The sequence below is a fragment of the Anabas testudineus genome, chromosome 16 (assembly GCF_900324465.2).
Source record: "Anabas testudineus chromosome 16, fAnaTes1.2, whole genome shotgun sequence".
NCBI lineage: Eukaryota > Metazoa > Chordata > Actinopteri > Anabantiformes > Anabantidae > Anabas > Anabas testudineus.
In genome coordinates this window covers 21,567,140-21,583,781 of record NC_046625.1, presented here as the reverse complement: position 1 = coordinate 21,583,781, position 16,642 = coordinate 21,567,140, and the positions used below count along the sequence as shown (strand labels likewise).

General features: G+C 41.2%; 1 protein-coding gene across 4 annotated transcripts in view; it reads right to left on the bottom strand.

Annotated features, from left to right (window-relative positions):
• Positions 1 to 1,595: 1,595 nt before the first annotated feature.
• LOC113170268 (low-density lipoprotein receptor class A domain-containing protein 4) overlaps positions 1,596 to 16,642 on the bottom strand; it is a 142,416-nt gene continuing 127,369 nt past the window's right edge. For 3 of the 4 annotated variants that reach the window (XM_026372293.2, XM_033326392.1, XM_026372294.1), the window contains 3 exons: positions 12,568 to 12,722; positions 11,079 to 11,129; positions 1,596 to 8,163 (listed from right to left, as the gene is read on the bottom strand). In XM_026372293.2, coding sequence (XP_026228078.1) covers positions 7,576 to 8,163; positions 11,079 to 11,129; positions 12,568 to 12,722 — 794 coding nt within the window. In that variant the 3' untranslated portion in view covers positions 1,596 to 7,575. The remainder of the gene's footprint in view (positions 8,164 to 11,078; positions 11,130 to 12,567; positions 12,723 to 16,642) is intronic. The other variant, XR_003299627.2, reaches the window with a different exon arrangement.

Here is a 16,642-nt window from a genome sequence, read left to right as displayed (position 1 = left end):
ATACAGGAGATTTACCTGCTGTGCCGCGTGCGTAACTTGCAAACTAGAAATCGGATCTGTTGCTTTGTTTCCTGTCTGATGCTAAAAGTCAGGGGGTGGTTCAGACTCCCCCTCACGTCTGAACGAACTAGCTCATGTACAGTATGCATGATTTCCTCTGCATGCTCTCACTGAGCCAGAAGGACACGTGCACAGTATCGGGATGCTGCTTTTTGTAGCGTTTTCCTGCACGAAGGTCACAGAAAGGACAGGAGGAGCAGGCCTCCCTCTCTCTACACTTGCCAGTGAGGCTAAGTGCTTTGAACATTAGCTCCTGTGAATGTTATGGCAAGTTACCAGATGAGCTCCGGCTATAAATAAACTGCTCTCGCTGCTGAAATATACAGAAACCTCTTTTTGTTGCACGTTCTATGCATTTCATTACTTAATGGAGCCCAGTGAGTCACCTGCTCCTGGATTCTAAGTAAGTCTTTCACAGAAAACATGCAGCTTTTCACTGTAGCCTGGATCTGACCTTTGCTGTGTTGCTCTAACAAAAAGAAACTTCTAGCTGATTTGGAACAGCTGAAGTTCACTGGAGACTGTGCCGCACTTTGTCACACACAAATGAAACCAATCCTTTTCGCAGGGCAGACTTTTGGTGGTCAGCTTTTCCAGCACAGCGTAACAGCATAATGCCACACTGTCAGTGAACTCTTGTTTGGTTTGCTTCAGTTTAGGAAAGACTGAGCTTCTCTTGTTATATAGAAAAGCCAAAAAACCTACTTAACTTCTTAAATCAACTGGCTGCATCAATTCTATGTTAAAGATCATTCTCTTGAGGCACATTGAAGCTACTCCTGGTTTTGATGCATTTCTGTGTTGTAACTTATCAGACAAAACAATAACAATAAAACATTTCAGTAACTGGTTTATTATAATGAGTTTGTTGGTGATGTCGACTGTTGAAGCGCCTTGCAATGTTAGTTTTGACACTTAAAAAACTGCTAAGCCATCCTTTGTCTCATGGTGGTCATTTAATCCACTCAGACTGTGTTGGTGCATCAGGCCTCCAACTGCATCAGCATGTAATGGAGGAACCAGGTTAACAAGTCTGTGAAGTTGCTGATCTGCTTAAATCCTCGGCTTTATCAGCGAGGACAGATCAAGAGCTGAGCAGCTCTGCCCTCATGCCGACACCACTAATCACATTACAAACACTCATTGTCTGGATAACGCTAAGAGAAAAAGGAAAAAACAGAACACCAGAGTAATCACTTTGAAGTTTTTATTCATTACACTGCAGTTTGACTGCAGCATAAGTACAAGCATAAAATCTTTGACTACAACAGCACTTGGAGCAAAATTTTTTCTTTTTTTTTTTTTCTTCTTTTCTGTAAAAGTATTGCAATAACAGACCTTAGGCCTAAAACCTATTACATCACAATTGCTTAAATAAAGTGAGGCAAAAATACACAACAATTCTACCCCTGTGTTTGTACATATACGTATATGTATACATACAGATACACATGCACACACGGTATTTAGACCCCTTCACTTTTGCACGTTTTATTGTGTTGAAAGTTTGAATTTGCAATGGACAAATTTGTCATTTTCTTTTTTTTTTTTTTTTTACTTACTCAAATTTATCAAAAGTCTTGTCTCGTTTAGAGACTTATTCAGAGCCTTTGCTGCAGTTGTATTCAGGTGTGTGACTGGAATTCACCTGTGGCCAGGCTGAAGGACAAAGTTTGGAAAGGCACAGACCTGTGTCTGTAACATCCCACTATTTAAACCAACATGAAGTCCACTGACCTCTCTGTGGATCAGGACAGAGGGTATCTTTAGAAAGCATTTCTAAAGCTTCAAATGTGACGGTTCATCTTTTAGTGTGACGTAAAGAGACAGGACACTGGAGAGGTTCCAGGACAAGTCTCTGACTCTAACTTTAAGCCCACAGAACATGTGTGGAGACACCTGGTGACAGTGCTTGAGATGGTCTGTGTGGGGAAAAAAATGGCATAAACTGTTTAAATGCTAGACTTTTCCAAGAACACTCCAAGCTGTATGTACACAGTACTCAATTAAGGCTGTAAATACACTTGTAAATGAGTGTTTGATTTCCAATAAATATGAAAACATTTTCACTTTAAGTGCAGACTGAGGGACAGAAATGGACACGTTATCCATTTAAAGTGTAATGAACAAAACAATAAAGTGTGCAAAAGCTACTGTGTGTGTATATGTATGTAAAAAAAATACATATATTTCTGTAATATATATATATATCTTTTCAGCACAGAGGGGGGAGGGGGAAACGAGAAGAATTGATTTTTGTAAATAAAGCAAACCGATGTTACAAAACCCATGATGGAAGCAGTCCTATGGTAACTGTCGAGACAGAGAGAATACCGAACTGTTGAGACGTTATCATTGTTACTATATCAGTTGCTATTATCATAGTTACTTGTTGTCAGCGGTTGAATACAGACTTCTGATGAGTGGAAAGAGGGAGCACACTGCAGCGGGAGGAAACAAACAAACAAACAAACAAAAACAATCAGTCTGAGCCCAAGTTAGTTCTTCAAGCTAGTGCAGGAAACCACAAAAAAAAAATAATAATAAAAAAAATAAAAAGAAGAGGAAGAGCCAAGTGGCACTCCAGCCAAAGTTACAGTAGGTTTTTTTTTTTTTCCTTTTTTTCAAATTAAAACTACACAACTGCCTCTTATTTGGTGCTTTGGAGAGAAAATGGCGTGTTGCTATGTACATCGTCTAGATAAGAATGGACATGCTCTGCGGTTATTGTACAGTGTTATTCTAAGTACGTACTGGAAATAAATGGCAGATTAAACATGACTTTTGTCTCAATATACTGTGCCACATATACTGCTGTAATGTAGAAAACAAAAATAACAATACTGTAGGTTAGAAGATTAAAGTGACAGTTTTAACGGCCTTTTTCACACATTTCAAGCTGGTGCAAGGTGTTCGTTTCCACCATAAAAAGGAAAATACAGAACAAAAAACTATTTCCTTTCTGCTTACTAATCATGTGATCAAAAGTTGTCGATCGTCCTTTAACAGAGCTAAAATCCTGGAACCAGAGCAACTATAGTCAGATCTGTAGCAGTTTCATACTTTGGCAGATATACAAAACTACAGCTGAAATCAACCCGAGTGTTGGTTTTTCCAAACGGCTCTCGTGTGCGGTGGTCATGAGACGCGTCTCCCAAACTAGACAGCTTCTGCTTTTTTAACTTAGTATTGTTATTCATTTTTTATTTCTTCTTTTTTTTTTTTTTGTTTTGTTTTGTTTTTTTTTGTTCAATGATTCACAAAGCAATTTGCAATTCATCCGCGACTTGGCTGGAGTCGTGGCATAAACACTAACAGGGGTGTGTGTGTGTGTGTGTGTGTGTGTGTGTGTGTGTGTGTGTGTGTGGTGTGTGTGATGTAGGTTTTCTTCAAAGATCTGTGTAACAGAACTATACATTTGTTAGTTGGTGAAAACAAAACCACCAGCCGGTACCCAAACCATGACAAGCACTGAAAAGCTTGCTCGTAGAAGAGGAATAGAATAAACAAGTGAATAATATCTTTTCTCAAAAACTTCCTTAATCCAGAGGTTATCTCATCCTTATCATAACAGACTATTATTTATAGCAAAATATTATAGGTTTGTATTTGTGTTGCAACCATATTCTAAGCTTTTGCAAACCATGTTTTCTTATAAAAAAAGACAAAGCATGTTTTTAACTGTAGGCATTTACAAATTTGATGCTGCCTTCTTAAAATTCTTATATTGTCTATACATTATAATACATTATTCACAACATTTTTTTCTGGTTTCTACCCATTGGGTAGGATATGTGCATAATATATTCAAGTTATATACAGCACCTTACAAACAAACATAAAGAAAGACAGACTACTGAAAAAAGCACCGTTGGAAGTGAGGCACAACGAAGGTGGGAGCTTTTTTTTTTGAGTGCAAGTGGGTTCCTATGTCTGCTCCACACTCGGGGTCAAATTACTGGTCGAAATGGCTTCAAGCTGCTACGCCGGGAGTGGCTGCTCATGTCTGGCAACAATGGAAGTCGTAGCCAGCGAACTCCCAAATAGTTCAAAGTTGAGACACAGGTGCAGGGCAGTCCTGTGGCCGCTCATTTTTATAGTTTTGTGCAGATCTCAAATGAAAAATGTCCAGATCTACGTGGGGCGAGATGAAAATGAGAAAAACTGAATAAATCCTTCTGAAATCACAGAAGCGCTCCACTTAGCTGCAAGACTGAAATGATCATCGATGTAAATCCTAAAGTTTCTTTCTGATTCATTGTGCCAGACAAGGCGGCCAGTGCCAGCATAAAGTGCTGAAGCTTTCCGAGCGGCAGTTGGACTGAGGTGTGGTCTGCTCAAACATGAACATTAGGCACCTTATTTACTCACGTAATAGTAACATGCAAACCTCCTTGTAGAAAACATTAAAATTCATCTTTATATCCTCCATTTACAAGCTATGACTGTGCAGATAGAACAAGCCAAGAAAACGACAGAAAGGAAGAAAGAAGAAAAAAAAAAAAGGAAAAATTAAGGTTTTAAGCAGGTCTATACAGTCAAAGGCTGAAGTGTTGGGACAGTCTCTGTGTGGAGCGAAAGAAAAAGGTTCCAGTGCAGGTTTGACAAGAAACACCACCACATTTATGTCTCAATACTTGTGCTTTTGACGGCAGAGGGTCAGATTTCAGTCCTTCTACTTTTGGATGAGTTGAGGGGACAGGAAGGACATATGGACTCAGAGGGTGGGGTGCATGAGAAGCAGCAGTAGCAACAATAATAGCAGTAGCAGCAACACCAATAGCAGCAGTGATGTAGCGACACACAAACACACACACACACACACCTACTACAACACTCATACATTCAAACACACTGAAGCTTTTTGTTCAAATGGACAAAATGTTGTTTCTCCCATCACCACGATGTCTGCAGAGCGGAAAATGAAGCGTGAGCTGTTAAGTGCACGACGACAGGATGTTGACTCGTTCTTTGCTACACTCCTGGTTCCCAGTTTGACTTTTCAACTGGAATTCAGATCGGCTGCATCACACGCGTTCAAATGCCCATTAATATTTTGAAGTTCCACTTCAGCGACTTTTTAGCATTGCATTAAAACTCCACATATTAAAACATGTTTTTTAGCATACTTTTTTTTGAGTATATTTTATACTTTCTCTACATCCTCAAAACCTTTAGAAAGAATCTGGGATCCAGTATGTGAATGTAATGAATTATCAGGGCAGGTGTAGCTTCAGTGGAGCTTGTGGGTTTTTACAGTGAGGCTGCTACTTTCCTGTGAGATGCTCCACTGAATTCCAATGAAAGAATCATCAATGTTGTGTTAATACGGACTGTCCTTGAATCTCTAAACTCAGACAAAGTTGATTAGGAAATCATTCAGGCAGACACACACATACAATGGTCTTTTCATAGTTGTGAGGACATTCACTGACAGGATGCGTTCTCTGGCCCCTTCCCCTATCCATCATCACTAAAGGCCTAACCCTATCCTAAGCTGAAGTTAAACCAAAAACTGCAGTAAGCTTTACCCCTCAACTACTTTGTAACCTTCTCGGTTCTATATCTCTTTTAGCCTATAAACATTGTTGCTATGTTTTAGTATTGTGTGGGTTTTATGTGAAACTTGAACCACTGTCTTGAAAAAGAGGCTTGCCAACCTCTGAGGAATTTACCTGGTCAAAATATGAGCTAAATGAAAACACATATGAAACAGATTCAGCCCTTTGAAATTATGAGGACCACAACGTCCATACAACCACACAAACACAAGCACACACACACAGTCTCCGCTTTAAAGGGCTCGGCGGACTCTGCATCATTTGAACGGACGTTTTCTGCACATGGATGGAAAGAGATTATGTGTTTATCAGAGACACCTGGATGTGTGTGTTGGGGGGTGGGGTGGGGTGGTGGTGGTGGTGGGGGGGGGGGGTTGTTAGATCTGGTTCGACTGGTTCTACTAAAGAAGTTCAGAGAGACAGAGAAAGCGCAGAGAAGAAGGCAACAATGAGCAGAGAAAAAGGCTAGATTTTCAAAAAGTCTTTTTTTTCACTTACAAAAAAGGACCCTCCTATAGCCCTTTGACTTTAATCACAGACAGTTTAGAACCTGATTGCTTTTGCTGGCGGATGCAGACAGGAATCTTTTTTCATTGTTGTTTTTTGTGGCTTTAAAAATGTGAAGACGGAGAGCTGAGCCTTCTTCTTTTGTGGTTTTGTTATCACGACGGCTGGATTCGCGTTCGACTGTAGCTGCGGCAGAATACAGGGGCGTGGGGGACAAAGGAAACAGGAAGTGTCAAGTGCTCAGAGGTCGGGACAGGGCTGAGAACAGAATGTGCTGTGACCAGGCTGCTGGATGGACACTTGGATAGGATTTTGTTATTGACTATGTTACTCGTCGATATCCAACCAGCTGGCCAGACAACGTGTCCAAGTCCCAAGTCCCAAGTCTCGTAACAAACTACCAGAGGAAGTAACAAAGGTCTCATCCACCTATTGGCTGGTTACAAGGCAGATTTCATCCCCACTAAGCTGAAGTGTACATGAACATAAAAGCAGAACAGGATGATTCTCTTTCTAAGTCTAATGCCTGTGGTGTAAGCAGACAGATGTTGTAGGCTGGCTATGAGTATTTCTTGTGGTTCTCAAAAAAAAAAAAAAAAAAAAAAACACACACACACAAAAAAAAAATAAAAACAAACAAAAAAGACAAAGAAAGGACATAAGCTTATAATACTTTTTTTGCTCCCAACTGTTCAAACAACTTTGGAGCTGGAGTTCAGTCAGTTTCATTTAAAGGACAAAAAATAAAATAAAAAGAAAGAAACAAAAACATCATCATTATCCTCACATAGCATAATTTCCCTCTTGTCTTGTACAACAAAAAGATAGTGCAACTTTTAGATAACTTTTCTTTTTTGTGTTTTAAATGTTAGAACAAGTCACTCACCCTACCAACCCCACCCCCCCTTTTCTCCCCCAAGTATTTTGCTCCATTGTGAACCTTGGCACTAGGATTTGGGTTTGTGAGTCTTTGTAAGTCCTTGATTCTCAGTTCTCGCTTTGTGCACAGATCCCGGTCCGAAAAAGAGAAAGGAAAAAACAAAACAAAACAAACTCATTTTAAAAACCCACATGTTCTTAGAGACAGAGATGTCACTCAAGGGGACCAAAAAAAGAAAAAAAAAAAGGTTTTAATCTGTGCCAGCAGTATGTTTCTTTTTCATATGAAAGAGAAAATTCAAGTCTCCACGCAGTGCATACATCCTGCCCCAGCAGTGCGAGCTGTTTGAGTTACTAACATCAGAGAAAAAAAAACTCCTCCTAGCTCCTCTCATCCTTTGTTTTCTTGTAGCTAAGGTTGACATTTATTTGTGCATGGGAGTGTGGAGCGAGGACATGAGAGAGACATGGAAAGAGCGATAGAGAGACCACTGCTTGCAGGAGTGGTGGGGGAGAGACAGTTTTCAGTCTAGGGTGGGTGGCTCCACCCACCTCCCTGCCCCTTCCTTCATACCATGTCCTCTGGTTGGCCGTCCTTGGCCTTGGCAGGTACTATTGTGCTTTCTGATTGGCTCTGCTGCTGGATCGTCCTGCTCCCCGGCCCTCCCGGCCCACTTACCCTCTGGTTATTGCTGTGCTGGTGTAGAAAGAACGCCGAGCCGGGGTAGTGGCCCATCACTTCACTGTATGCCGGCGGGGGCCCCTCCATGCGCCCGTGGCTGCTGGAGTTGGCCGCACTGATGCCAGAGTTACTACTTGGTGGCCTTGGACCGCCTCCTCCTACCCCTCCACCTCCCACCCCACCCAGACTCCCACCTCCTCCCATGTCAATCAAGTCACTGTCATAGATGGTTCGGTTGGGCGGTGCTCTCACTGACTCGCGGTTGAGCTCCATTTGCTGCTCAGGGTCACGGAGCTGCAGAGTGCAAGGCCCTTGATACGGTGGAGGCTCCTCGCCATCTGACAGTGATATGGTGGGCGGCAGGTCGATCTGGTGCTGCAGGTATGGGTAGGTGGGCTGGAAGCGGCTGAAACGGTCACGGTGCATGAAGGAAGGAGTGGTGAAGCGATCCCTGGCCTGGGGAGCGTATAATACCTGTGGAAAAGGAGAGAGAGCATGAGGAGTGAGAAGAAGAGAGAGTGGAATGGACAGAAGGAAGGGAAGGAAAGGAGAAGGATGGGATACATGGTCTTTACTTGTACTGACACAGTACTGCATCTTACACAGTGTACTGTGTAATCAATAAATATCACTCCCAGCCTTTATGGATTCTAAGAAACCTTTCATATAGCAAATGGCTGTGAGCTGTAAACAACCAAAGCTGGTGTTGCATTTTGCTGTTGAGATGGACTCAAAGGGATTATTTTGCTCAGTTTCAGTCTCAAAGTTTGCATTTGGAAAGCTAACACTGAAACACCCCTGGTAACAAGTATATAATAACATTTTGGTATAGTGACCATATATGGAACTGCATTCATGTGACAGTACCTGCAAATAAAATGTGAGATATACTTTAAAAAGAACAGCTGTTAAATGAAGACTATGACTATACAACAGCAGTATGAGTAAATCATCTTCACACCGTTCATATACATGGGGAATCAGCTGACTCAGAGGAGGGTTCTACTCGGCATGCTCTCTGGGCTCAAACGTGGAGAACTAATAAATGCAATGTATCCATGGTCCTGAGCCCAGTTTGAGAATACAATAATATGTCACAATCTGGGCTCATTGACACCAGTATATCACCAATTAGCTTAGAGAAGTGCTGTAGTGTCATTACGGTAAACGGAAGAAAAGATACAAAATGTCTGCTTAAACTATACAACATTCAACACAGCCATTCATACTCAGCTTTTGTCAGAGGGTGACTGCATTATCCATTTCTTCATTTTGCACATTTCTTCCCAATTCAACACATTTCTACTGTCATTATCACAGGGAGCCCATTTCAATTAGTGGCTGTGGCTCTAATAATCAACCCCCACTGACAAGGCAGGCTGGATGGAGAGAACAGACATCAGACTGGGAGAAAAAGTGGGGGCACTGAAATGGTGAGAGAGAGAGAGAGAGAGAGAGAGAGAGAGAGAGAGAGAGAGAGAGAGTGAGAGTGAGAGTGAGAGGAATAAAAAGAAAGGCTACTGCGATAAGGACAGGTAAAGACAGTACAGAAAGAAAGAGCCACACTGACAGATAAAAAGAGGAGAAAGAGCAAACGAAAGCTGGAGAGATAAAGACAGAAAAAAAGAAAAGAGAAAGTAAAGAGCCAGACAGATAGACAAACAGAGGGAGGGGGGAGAAAGGTGTACAGCTGATAGAGGGAACAGAGCGCAACAGAGCAGGGCAGCTCTCAGACGGCTGTCTAGACAGTGTCAGGGGAGGTGTTGCTGATTAATGACGCACCAAAATCTATCCACCCCACACACACACACACACGCGCGCACACAAGCAGAGCCCCCATTACTGCATCAACAGCCACCAACACTAGCTGCATCTCCCTCTGCGTTTGTCTCTCCATGGCCTTTTCCTTTTTTCGGCAGGCCTGTGGGAGCTTTAACACTGACACTGTTTCTTTCTTCCCTGACTCCTTTTTACCTGCCTTCTTCTCTACTCTCTTTCCATCTATTATGTCTTACTCTTTTAGATTTTTTCCCACACAGAAGTATTACAGCTGGTGTGGTCCTCTACATTTAAGTGACTTAACTTTTTGGGTTTTGGTTTGGTATTCAGGTTTATGTTGGTGCAAACCTACTTGTTTGATTACACAAACAGCTATATTTTGGCTTTGATTATCAAAGTATAGTAGTGTAGGCAAACATCTCACACACCATCTGTATTCTCATCTTCATCATATTCATCATGTCATTGATTGTGGCACTTTGAAAAGAGAGTTTCTAGTTTTTCCAGCTTGTCCATACCCACTGTGTAAGCTCCCCAGTCTGGCATGGAAGCCACTAAATAAACAGATCACCAGTCACAGTGTGTACTGGCATTTGTTTGCGGTTGAGTCTTTGAAAACAAGCCAACGTGTGATTTTGTTTGGAGTGCCAGCCATACCAAGTGTCATATACAAGCTCCAGTTCCTGGATGATCAAATATTTAACAAGGAGCCAAAATGCAAATGTCAGGATCTTTGTGCCCTGAAACCACATAACAATTACACAAGGACGAATGCTGTGAAAATACAAAGACGAGCTAAGAAGAGACAGATTTCTTTTATAATAGAACAAGTAGAGCAAGTACGTTCGAGATCACTGAGTGGATACCAGGTCTTCTTTCTTTTAAAGAACACCCTCTCTACAGCCTTCATTTGCACTTTACACTGTCTGTGAATGTCAGACACAAATGCTGTGCGTTGAATGTTATCATCTATAACCACCTACACCAGAAGTGCAGCGTTAGCAGTTAATACTGTAGTGAATTACAGCGAACTTTGTGTTGGTGACTATACTTGTTGTGCATATTGTGTGTGTTCACTTTCAGACAAAGCCTGTGTCAAAACAACAATACAATACAACAATAACAACAATAGTGTTATCACATCTCATTTGGTTATATATTTTCACCCCAGCTCTATGAGTACAGGGTTAGAAGTAGCCATTAATAACCATGTTAGGTTGTAATAGCTACTGAACATTTCAACAGGCAAAATAACCAGCTCTAGGCCAGCAAAATTGGTTCCACAGCAGCAGCAAATCTTTGCTCTTCTAATACAAAGAAATGCTCACGTCAGGAGCTACAGGCAAGATCCTCATTACCAGCTTACCAACATCAATTAAACATGGCTCTATAGAGGCTCTCCCACCCCAAAAAAAGCTAACTTCTTATAATATTCATTAGTTGAACCAACTCTGAACTGGTACTAGCACCTAGTTTGCATCTGTTGACATTTCTGGAACCAGTTAATCTTGGCCAACACAAAACCTAACCATAGACCTGCGTGACTGCCATTCTCAGTAATTAAGGGTTGGCTATGGGTTAATTAAGAGTCAGCGAGATATTGGTCTTACCTCCGAGGCACCTTGTCGCGAGCCGCTGTCTGAAGGCCACAGGCACCCATCCTATACATGGAGACAGACAAAACAGAGAGGCTATGATTTAAAAGGTTTCCAGGTAGAGTGAAGTTTTAAAAAAAGGGCTGAAATCTGAACTTTAGCAGGATAGAAACATATTCAAATTGCTAACAAAAACAACTGTATCTTAATTTTTTATGGCAAAATGTAATCTGATAAAGCTTTAGAAATTTACAATTTTATAGTAATGATGTTTGTTTTCTGATGTGAAAATGCAAAGCTGTTGATAGAAACTTTATTCCTTAACAAAAAATGAAAGTGAAAAGGAAAAAAGGCTACAATGAGGACACAAAACATTAAAAAACAGCATCGCTAAAACGCCTGATTCTTCAAATCCTGCCCGGTTTTAGAGAAAAGACAACAAAAGATAGACGGCTCCAGTACTAAAAATAGGATAAAAGCCACAACAAACAAAATACAACTACCAAATAATTGCAGCTCTCCTTCATCTACGTTTGACTTAAGGATCATTTCTCTGATGGCACAGTCAACATAATTTAGAGAAAAAAGAAACCTGAAAAAGAGGACAAACATGCATAAGTGCTTGTTATTTATGTGTCTGTTAGGGGCAAAGGCTGTTGGTTATTCTTCCAAATTGCACTCTCTGCTACAAGGCTTTGTCAGCTTGGTGCTTTCTGATGTTACATTTAGGGCATCTTTTTTGCTTTGTGTCTGCTTCTGTTTGCATAATTTGTATTTTCATTGTACAGTACAGAGCAGACAGCAATAGATACATAAAAAAGAAGAGGCAGCAGGATTTATGCTGAGTTCAAATAATCAAGTGACAAAGGAGCTGGTGAACCTTTTTTTTTTTTTTGATACTGTCCCAATAATCCAATCACTTTGCGTAGTTCATCATATTCTGTACCTGAGCTTATTTTAGCAGGTGCAATGTGTGTTTATGCAAGTGTGTGTGTTTGTCCCGGGGTGTCGACATGCCAGTATGGGGGCGGAGCTGCTGCTGTCTAGACAGCACTGTTGTGAATTAAACATCAAGGTCTGACAGAGTCTGGCTCTGAAGAAACCAATTCAGCAAGTTCACCTAATAGACTAATAGGAAGCTGTTACCTCAGCGAAACTGGGACAGAGACTCTGCCTGGGATAAAAAGATTCACTTAGCTCAGTGCACCTTTACTAGGAACGAACTGGTGAGCTATGCTTGTCCTGCATCAGGAATAAAGAGTGTGCCGTCATAACGGCTGTGCAGGGATGTTCAGAGAGAACAGATGAAGAGGCAAACGTACAGTTTTTACAGTTTTACCACTCAGTTCCGATCAAAATGTTTATTACTGAAATGGACACTGGGAGAACAGAGCTGTTAGCACTAGTGAAGTGCTACGGATAACAATAAAGTTCTTTTTGTCCCTAATTCTGTGTCTCTCTCTCTCGCACACACACACACACACACACACACACACACACTGACCTGCTGCAGGGCATGGTCGTGCCTGCGAGCCTGGCTCTGCCTTGTTATGAAAGACCAGGTGGAGAGCTTGTAGTGGTTAAGCAGGCAGATGATCACTACCACCATCACTGTCATGACCACGATGATGATGACGATCTGAACAAACTCCAGTTCAGCTGCACAAACACAAGAAAAAAGGGAGACACAATTAGTATGAAACATTGACGAGATGCAGCTCTAAGAAACTCATACAGTCTAATTGTCACGTTAGAATTTCAGAGTAAAGGCAGAGGTAAGAGAATACTTAAAGCTGCTGCAACTAATGAGCATGGATTAATCTGAGAAGTAATTTCTCAATTAATCTGATCCTCTAAAAGGTATATAAATATATATTAGACTATTTTAGATTTAGATTTATTTTTATTTAGTCAGATTATAATTTCTTAATATAAAGATGATCATTTGACAACAATAGAAAATAAAAAAAAGCAACATTTCTTCCTACTTAAGAGGAAACTAAAGAATATGTTTCGTACATACAAAAACACAAAAAAACAAAACAAAATTCTATGACCACTGGACCTTGTCTTCTCTCAAGTCCCAAATTATCCCTTAAGGGTTTAACTTGAAAGACTTCTTAAGAAGTACCACCTCAACTGTTCTAAAATGTGTTCACCACCAGGGGGTAGCACACGTCAAACAAACTCCGATTCAGACTGTCCCATACAGAGTGGATGTATGGTTTAAATGAGTGTGTGGGGACACAGAGAAAAACTTCAAAATGCACAAATGATGAGTGTTGAACGCTGTGGTGTCCGACACAGTGTACAGTGGTTCCTTTGTGGAAACGCTGAATAACTGCAGTGTTTCTGTCCACAACAAAAAACAATGTGTGACTCACACACAGACCCACACATTTTTGTATGGCAGTTAGTGTGAGGACACTCATTGACATAATTCATTCCTTCCTCTACTGTCGCATAGGCCATGCTAATCTATTGTTTTTTTCAATTTGGAATTTATCAGGTGTACTGTCTTACCCTAACCATCACTAACTGCCTCACTCTAAACCTAACTAAAACCTAAACTAAACCTAGTCACACATACACGCACACACTCACACAGCGTCAGAGCTGATCTGGTATGACCTCCCAGATCAAGCCACTACTCTCACTCATTTCTTGTTCATTGTTCCCTTTTTCATCTTTTCCTCCCACCCCCATTGAATTCTCGCTGTACTTCTAATTGCCTGCAGCTTCTCCATCGCATTTTCTTCTGTCCTTTCTCTCTCACTAACTTCTTGCACTCTTCCAACATTGATGATCTAATCGGTTTCCCTCTCTATTTGTCTCCACTCCACCTGTCTCCCTGCAGTCTGAACACCTTCTTGTGTCTTGTCAGTTGCTGACAAGACACAACATGCTCTGCTTCTGAAGTTTTGACTTCATCTGGTCTTGGCACTCAGTTTGATCTCAACTACGGGACCCTCACTCACTTATAGTGTGTTTCCACTTAAGTTTGAGCAACTCAGCAAGAACAATAATAAAATACACCCTCAGCTATCTGAGTAAATTATTTTGGACTGCATTACCAACAAGTCATCTGTGACCAGATAAAGAAAAGAAAGATAAATAAATAAAGGGAAAATGTTTGTAACAGCAAACATTACAGAAGGGACCATAGTAGTCAATTTAAACTCAACCTATCCCGCCCTCGGTAATCCTCCTCGGCTTATTCGTCTGTACTAGGGCGGGTTTGTGTCGAGTCTGAACTGAAATGTAAACCCACTAAAACCTGTCTCTGCTCCACCACAGCAGCCACTGGGGGATGGGTGGGTAAGACCGACAGGGTGAAGGCACATGCATGTAGAACACCACTACTAACACTGGTAAGACAGTAAACCCAACCAGCATTAAACATCAAAGAAGGGAGAAAGAGGGCACTTACAGTTCAATAATATGACGAAAATGCTCAACAACTTTTTTTTTTTTTTTCAATCATTCTTTTTCTAGATGAAAGGTGCTGAATGAGGCAGTCGGAGCAGCAAAAATAAAGCACATTCAGTTCACCATTCTTCTTCTATGCACAGTAGAAGTGATGGCCTACACGGTCCACTTTTCACACCAGATGTTTGAAACTGAGGTTTTAATCTCTTCATCACAATATGTGTCACCTTATGTGGAACAAATAGGACCAAGGGAATACAGTAACGTCATGTTTCAGCCACATGTAAGATGTATTGGTTTCTAGAAAGCACATGGCACTGGCTGTCACCTCCCCACATGGACAAATGAAGCTAACTGCAAATGAAGATGTTCATTTTACTGTAAGTTATTTCCCTTTGGTTGTGTGTGATGTCAGATGCACATATGAAATGTCAATGAAAAAAAACAAGGTGTTAGGATAATTTTCCTTTTTTTAAATGACTAAATAAAAAAGTAGAGTTACAGTCAGACTATTATGGTCACAGTTCCAGTTTCAGGCCTTTCCTTTAGAAGGGTTACACCCTTACATTATGTATTCTAAAAGATAATTAGTCTCTGAAGTTAAAAGCCTTCTTAAGACTATTGGCTCTGTCTGAACACACACACACACACACACACACACACACACACACACACACACACACACACACACACACACACACACACACACACACACACACACAGCTGATTAAAAAAGGTAACATTAGAGCAAATGTTAGACTGACAGAAAAACTGGGAACACTGGTAAGTAAGTAATGCATTCATCAATAGGTAAATGTAAGGGACTCATATAAAAATCCAAATAAATGAATATCATCTAATTTTTGAAACCCACAAAGACCAAAACTGCTATTTGCCATTATAAATCCTACTTCAAACCCCCAAACCGCCTACAATGGAGAGAAAAAAATGCATCAGAAACATGTGCTGTTGCCAAGCTTAATATCTTATCTGAGAGCTTCAGCCACCACCAGCCCAAGCCTGTGCGTTTACCACAGCAGCCACAAGGAGGAGACCAAGGGAAACTTTCATTCACAGAACAACATTCTGCCAAACCAAGTAAACCAGACCCTCCTGTAAGCCTGCTGGATAAATATCACATACTCTGCTCTTGTGCTCTTGGAAAAGCCACAAAAACTAGATGCCTGACTCAAAGTCCTCTTCTGAAGCACAGGCGGGGATGTTTTTACAGTTCAAGCTAAATAAAAAGTACAGTGTCTGCAGTTAGCAGCCTCTCCTCTGGACATTAGGGAGGAAGGACAAGAAGGAGCTGAGAAGGGAGGGCGGAAATGTGGGGAGGAAAAGAGATTAGAGAGAAAAGAGTCAGGGGAGAGGGATGGGAGGCCTGCGATGCCTGAACCCCAGTATCCATGCAAGTTCAGAGGCTCCAGAACACAATGTACAATCTTGCACGGGCTAGAGAACAGTGTGTGCTGGCAGTCTGCATTACCAGAACCAGTCTGATGTTATTACAACAGTAATCCACTTGTCAAAACAATATCGGCGCTGTGTCTGCAGCAACCTTATTCCTTCAGCAGGCTGAATCATTTGCACTGCAAGCCGCACATCCCTGTGGTGAGGGGAGGCCGTCGAGTTTATGTAAATCAATGTGACAGTTCAGAGATGTTACACTGAAACAGCACAAACATCTGTCCAGACAGGACAGGTTATAGAAAGTTAAGCCATCCTCTTCTCTGTGCACTGTAATTTTCATGGCTAAGGCTACAAACCTTTCCCAGTTTAAGAAACTACACACTAAAAGAAAAGCATAGACAGACACATGCAGCACGTGTGCACACACACACATCCCCAGTAACTACCATTTGACCTCTGTGTGAGTGTGTGTAATAGAGGCCAGTGAGGTCAGGCAGTTCAGCTGACATTGAAAAGAAGCTGTCAGACACACAGCAGACAGACAGACAGACACATAACTATTAGAGCACGTGTTCCAAGTGATAAGTGAAATAGAAGAGTCTATCAATGATGGCTACTTAATGGGGTCAGTTCACCCCTTTCAAAAGAAGTGTTTTTAAAGACATCTACAAACTAAGTACAGTTATGTCAATAAGCACCTAGGCTAATTATATAGGCTGGGCATTTATGGCTGCTAA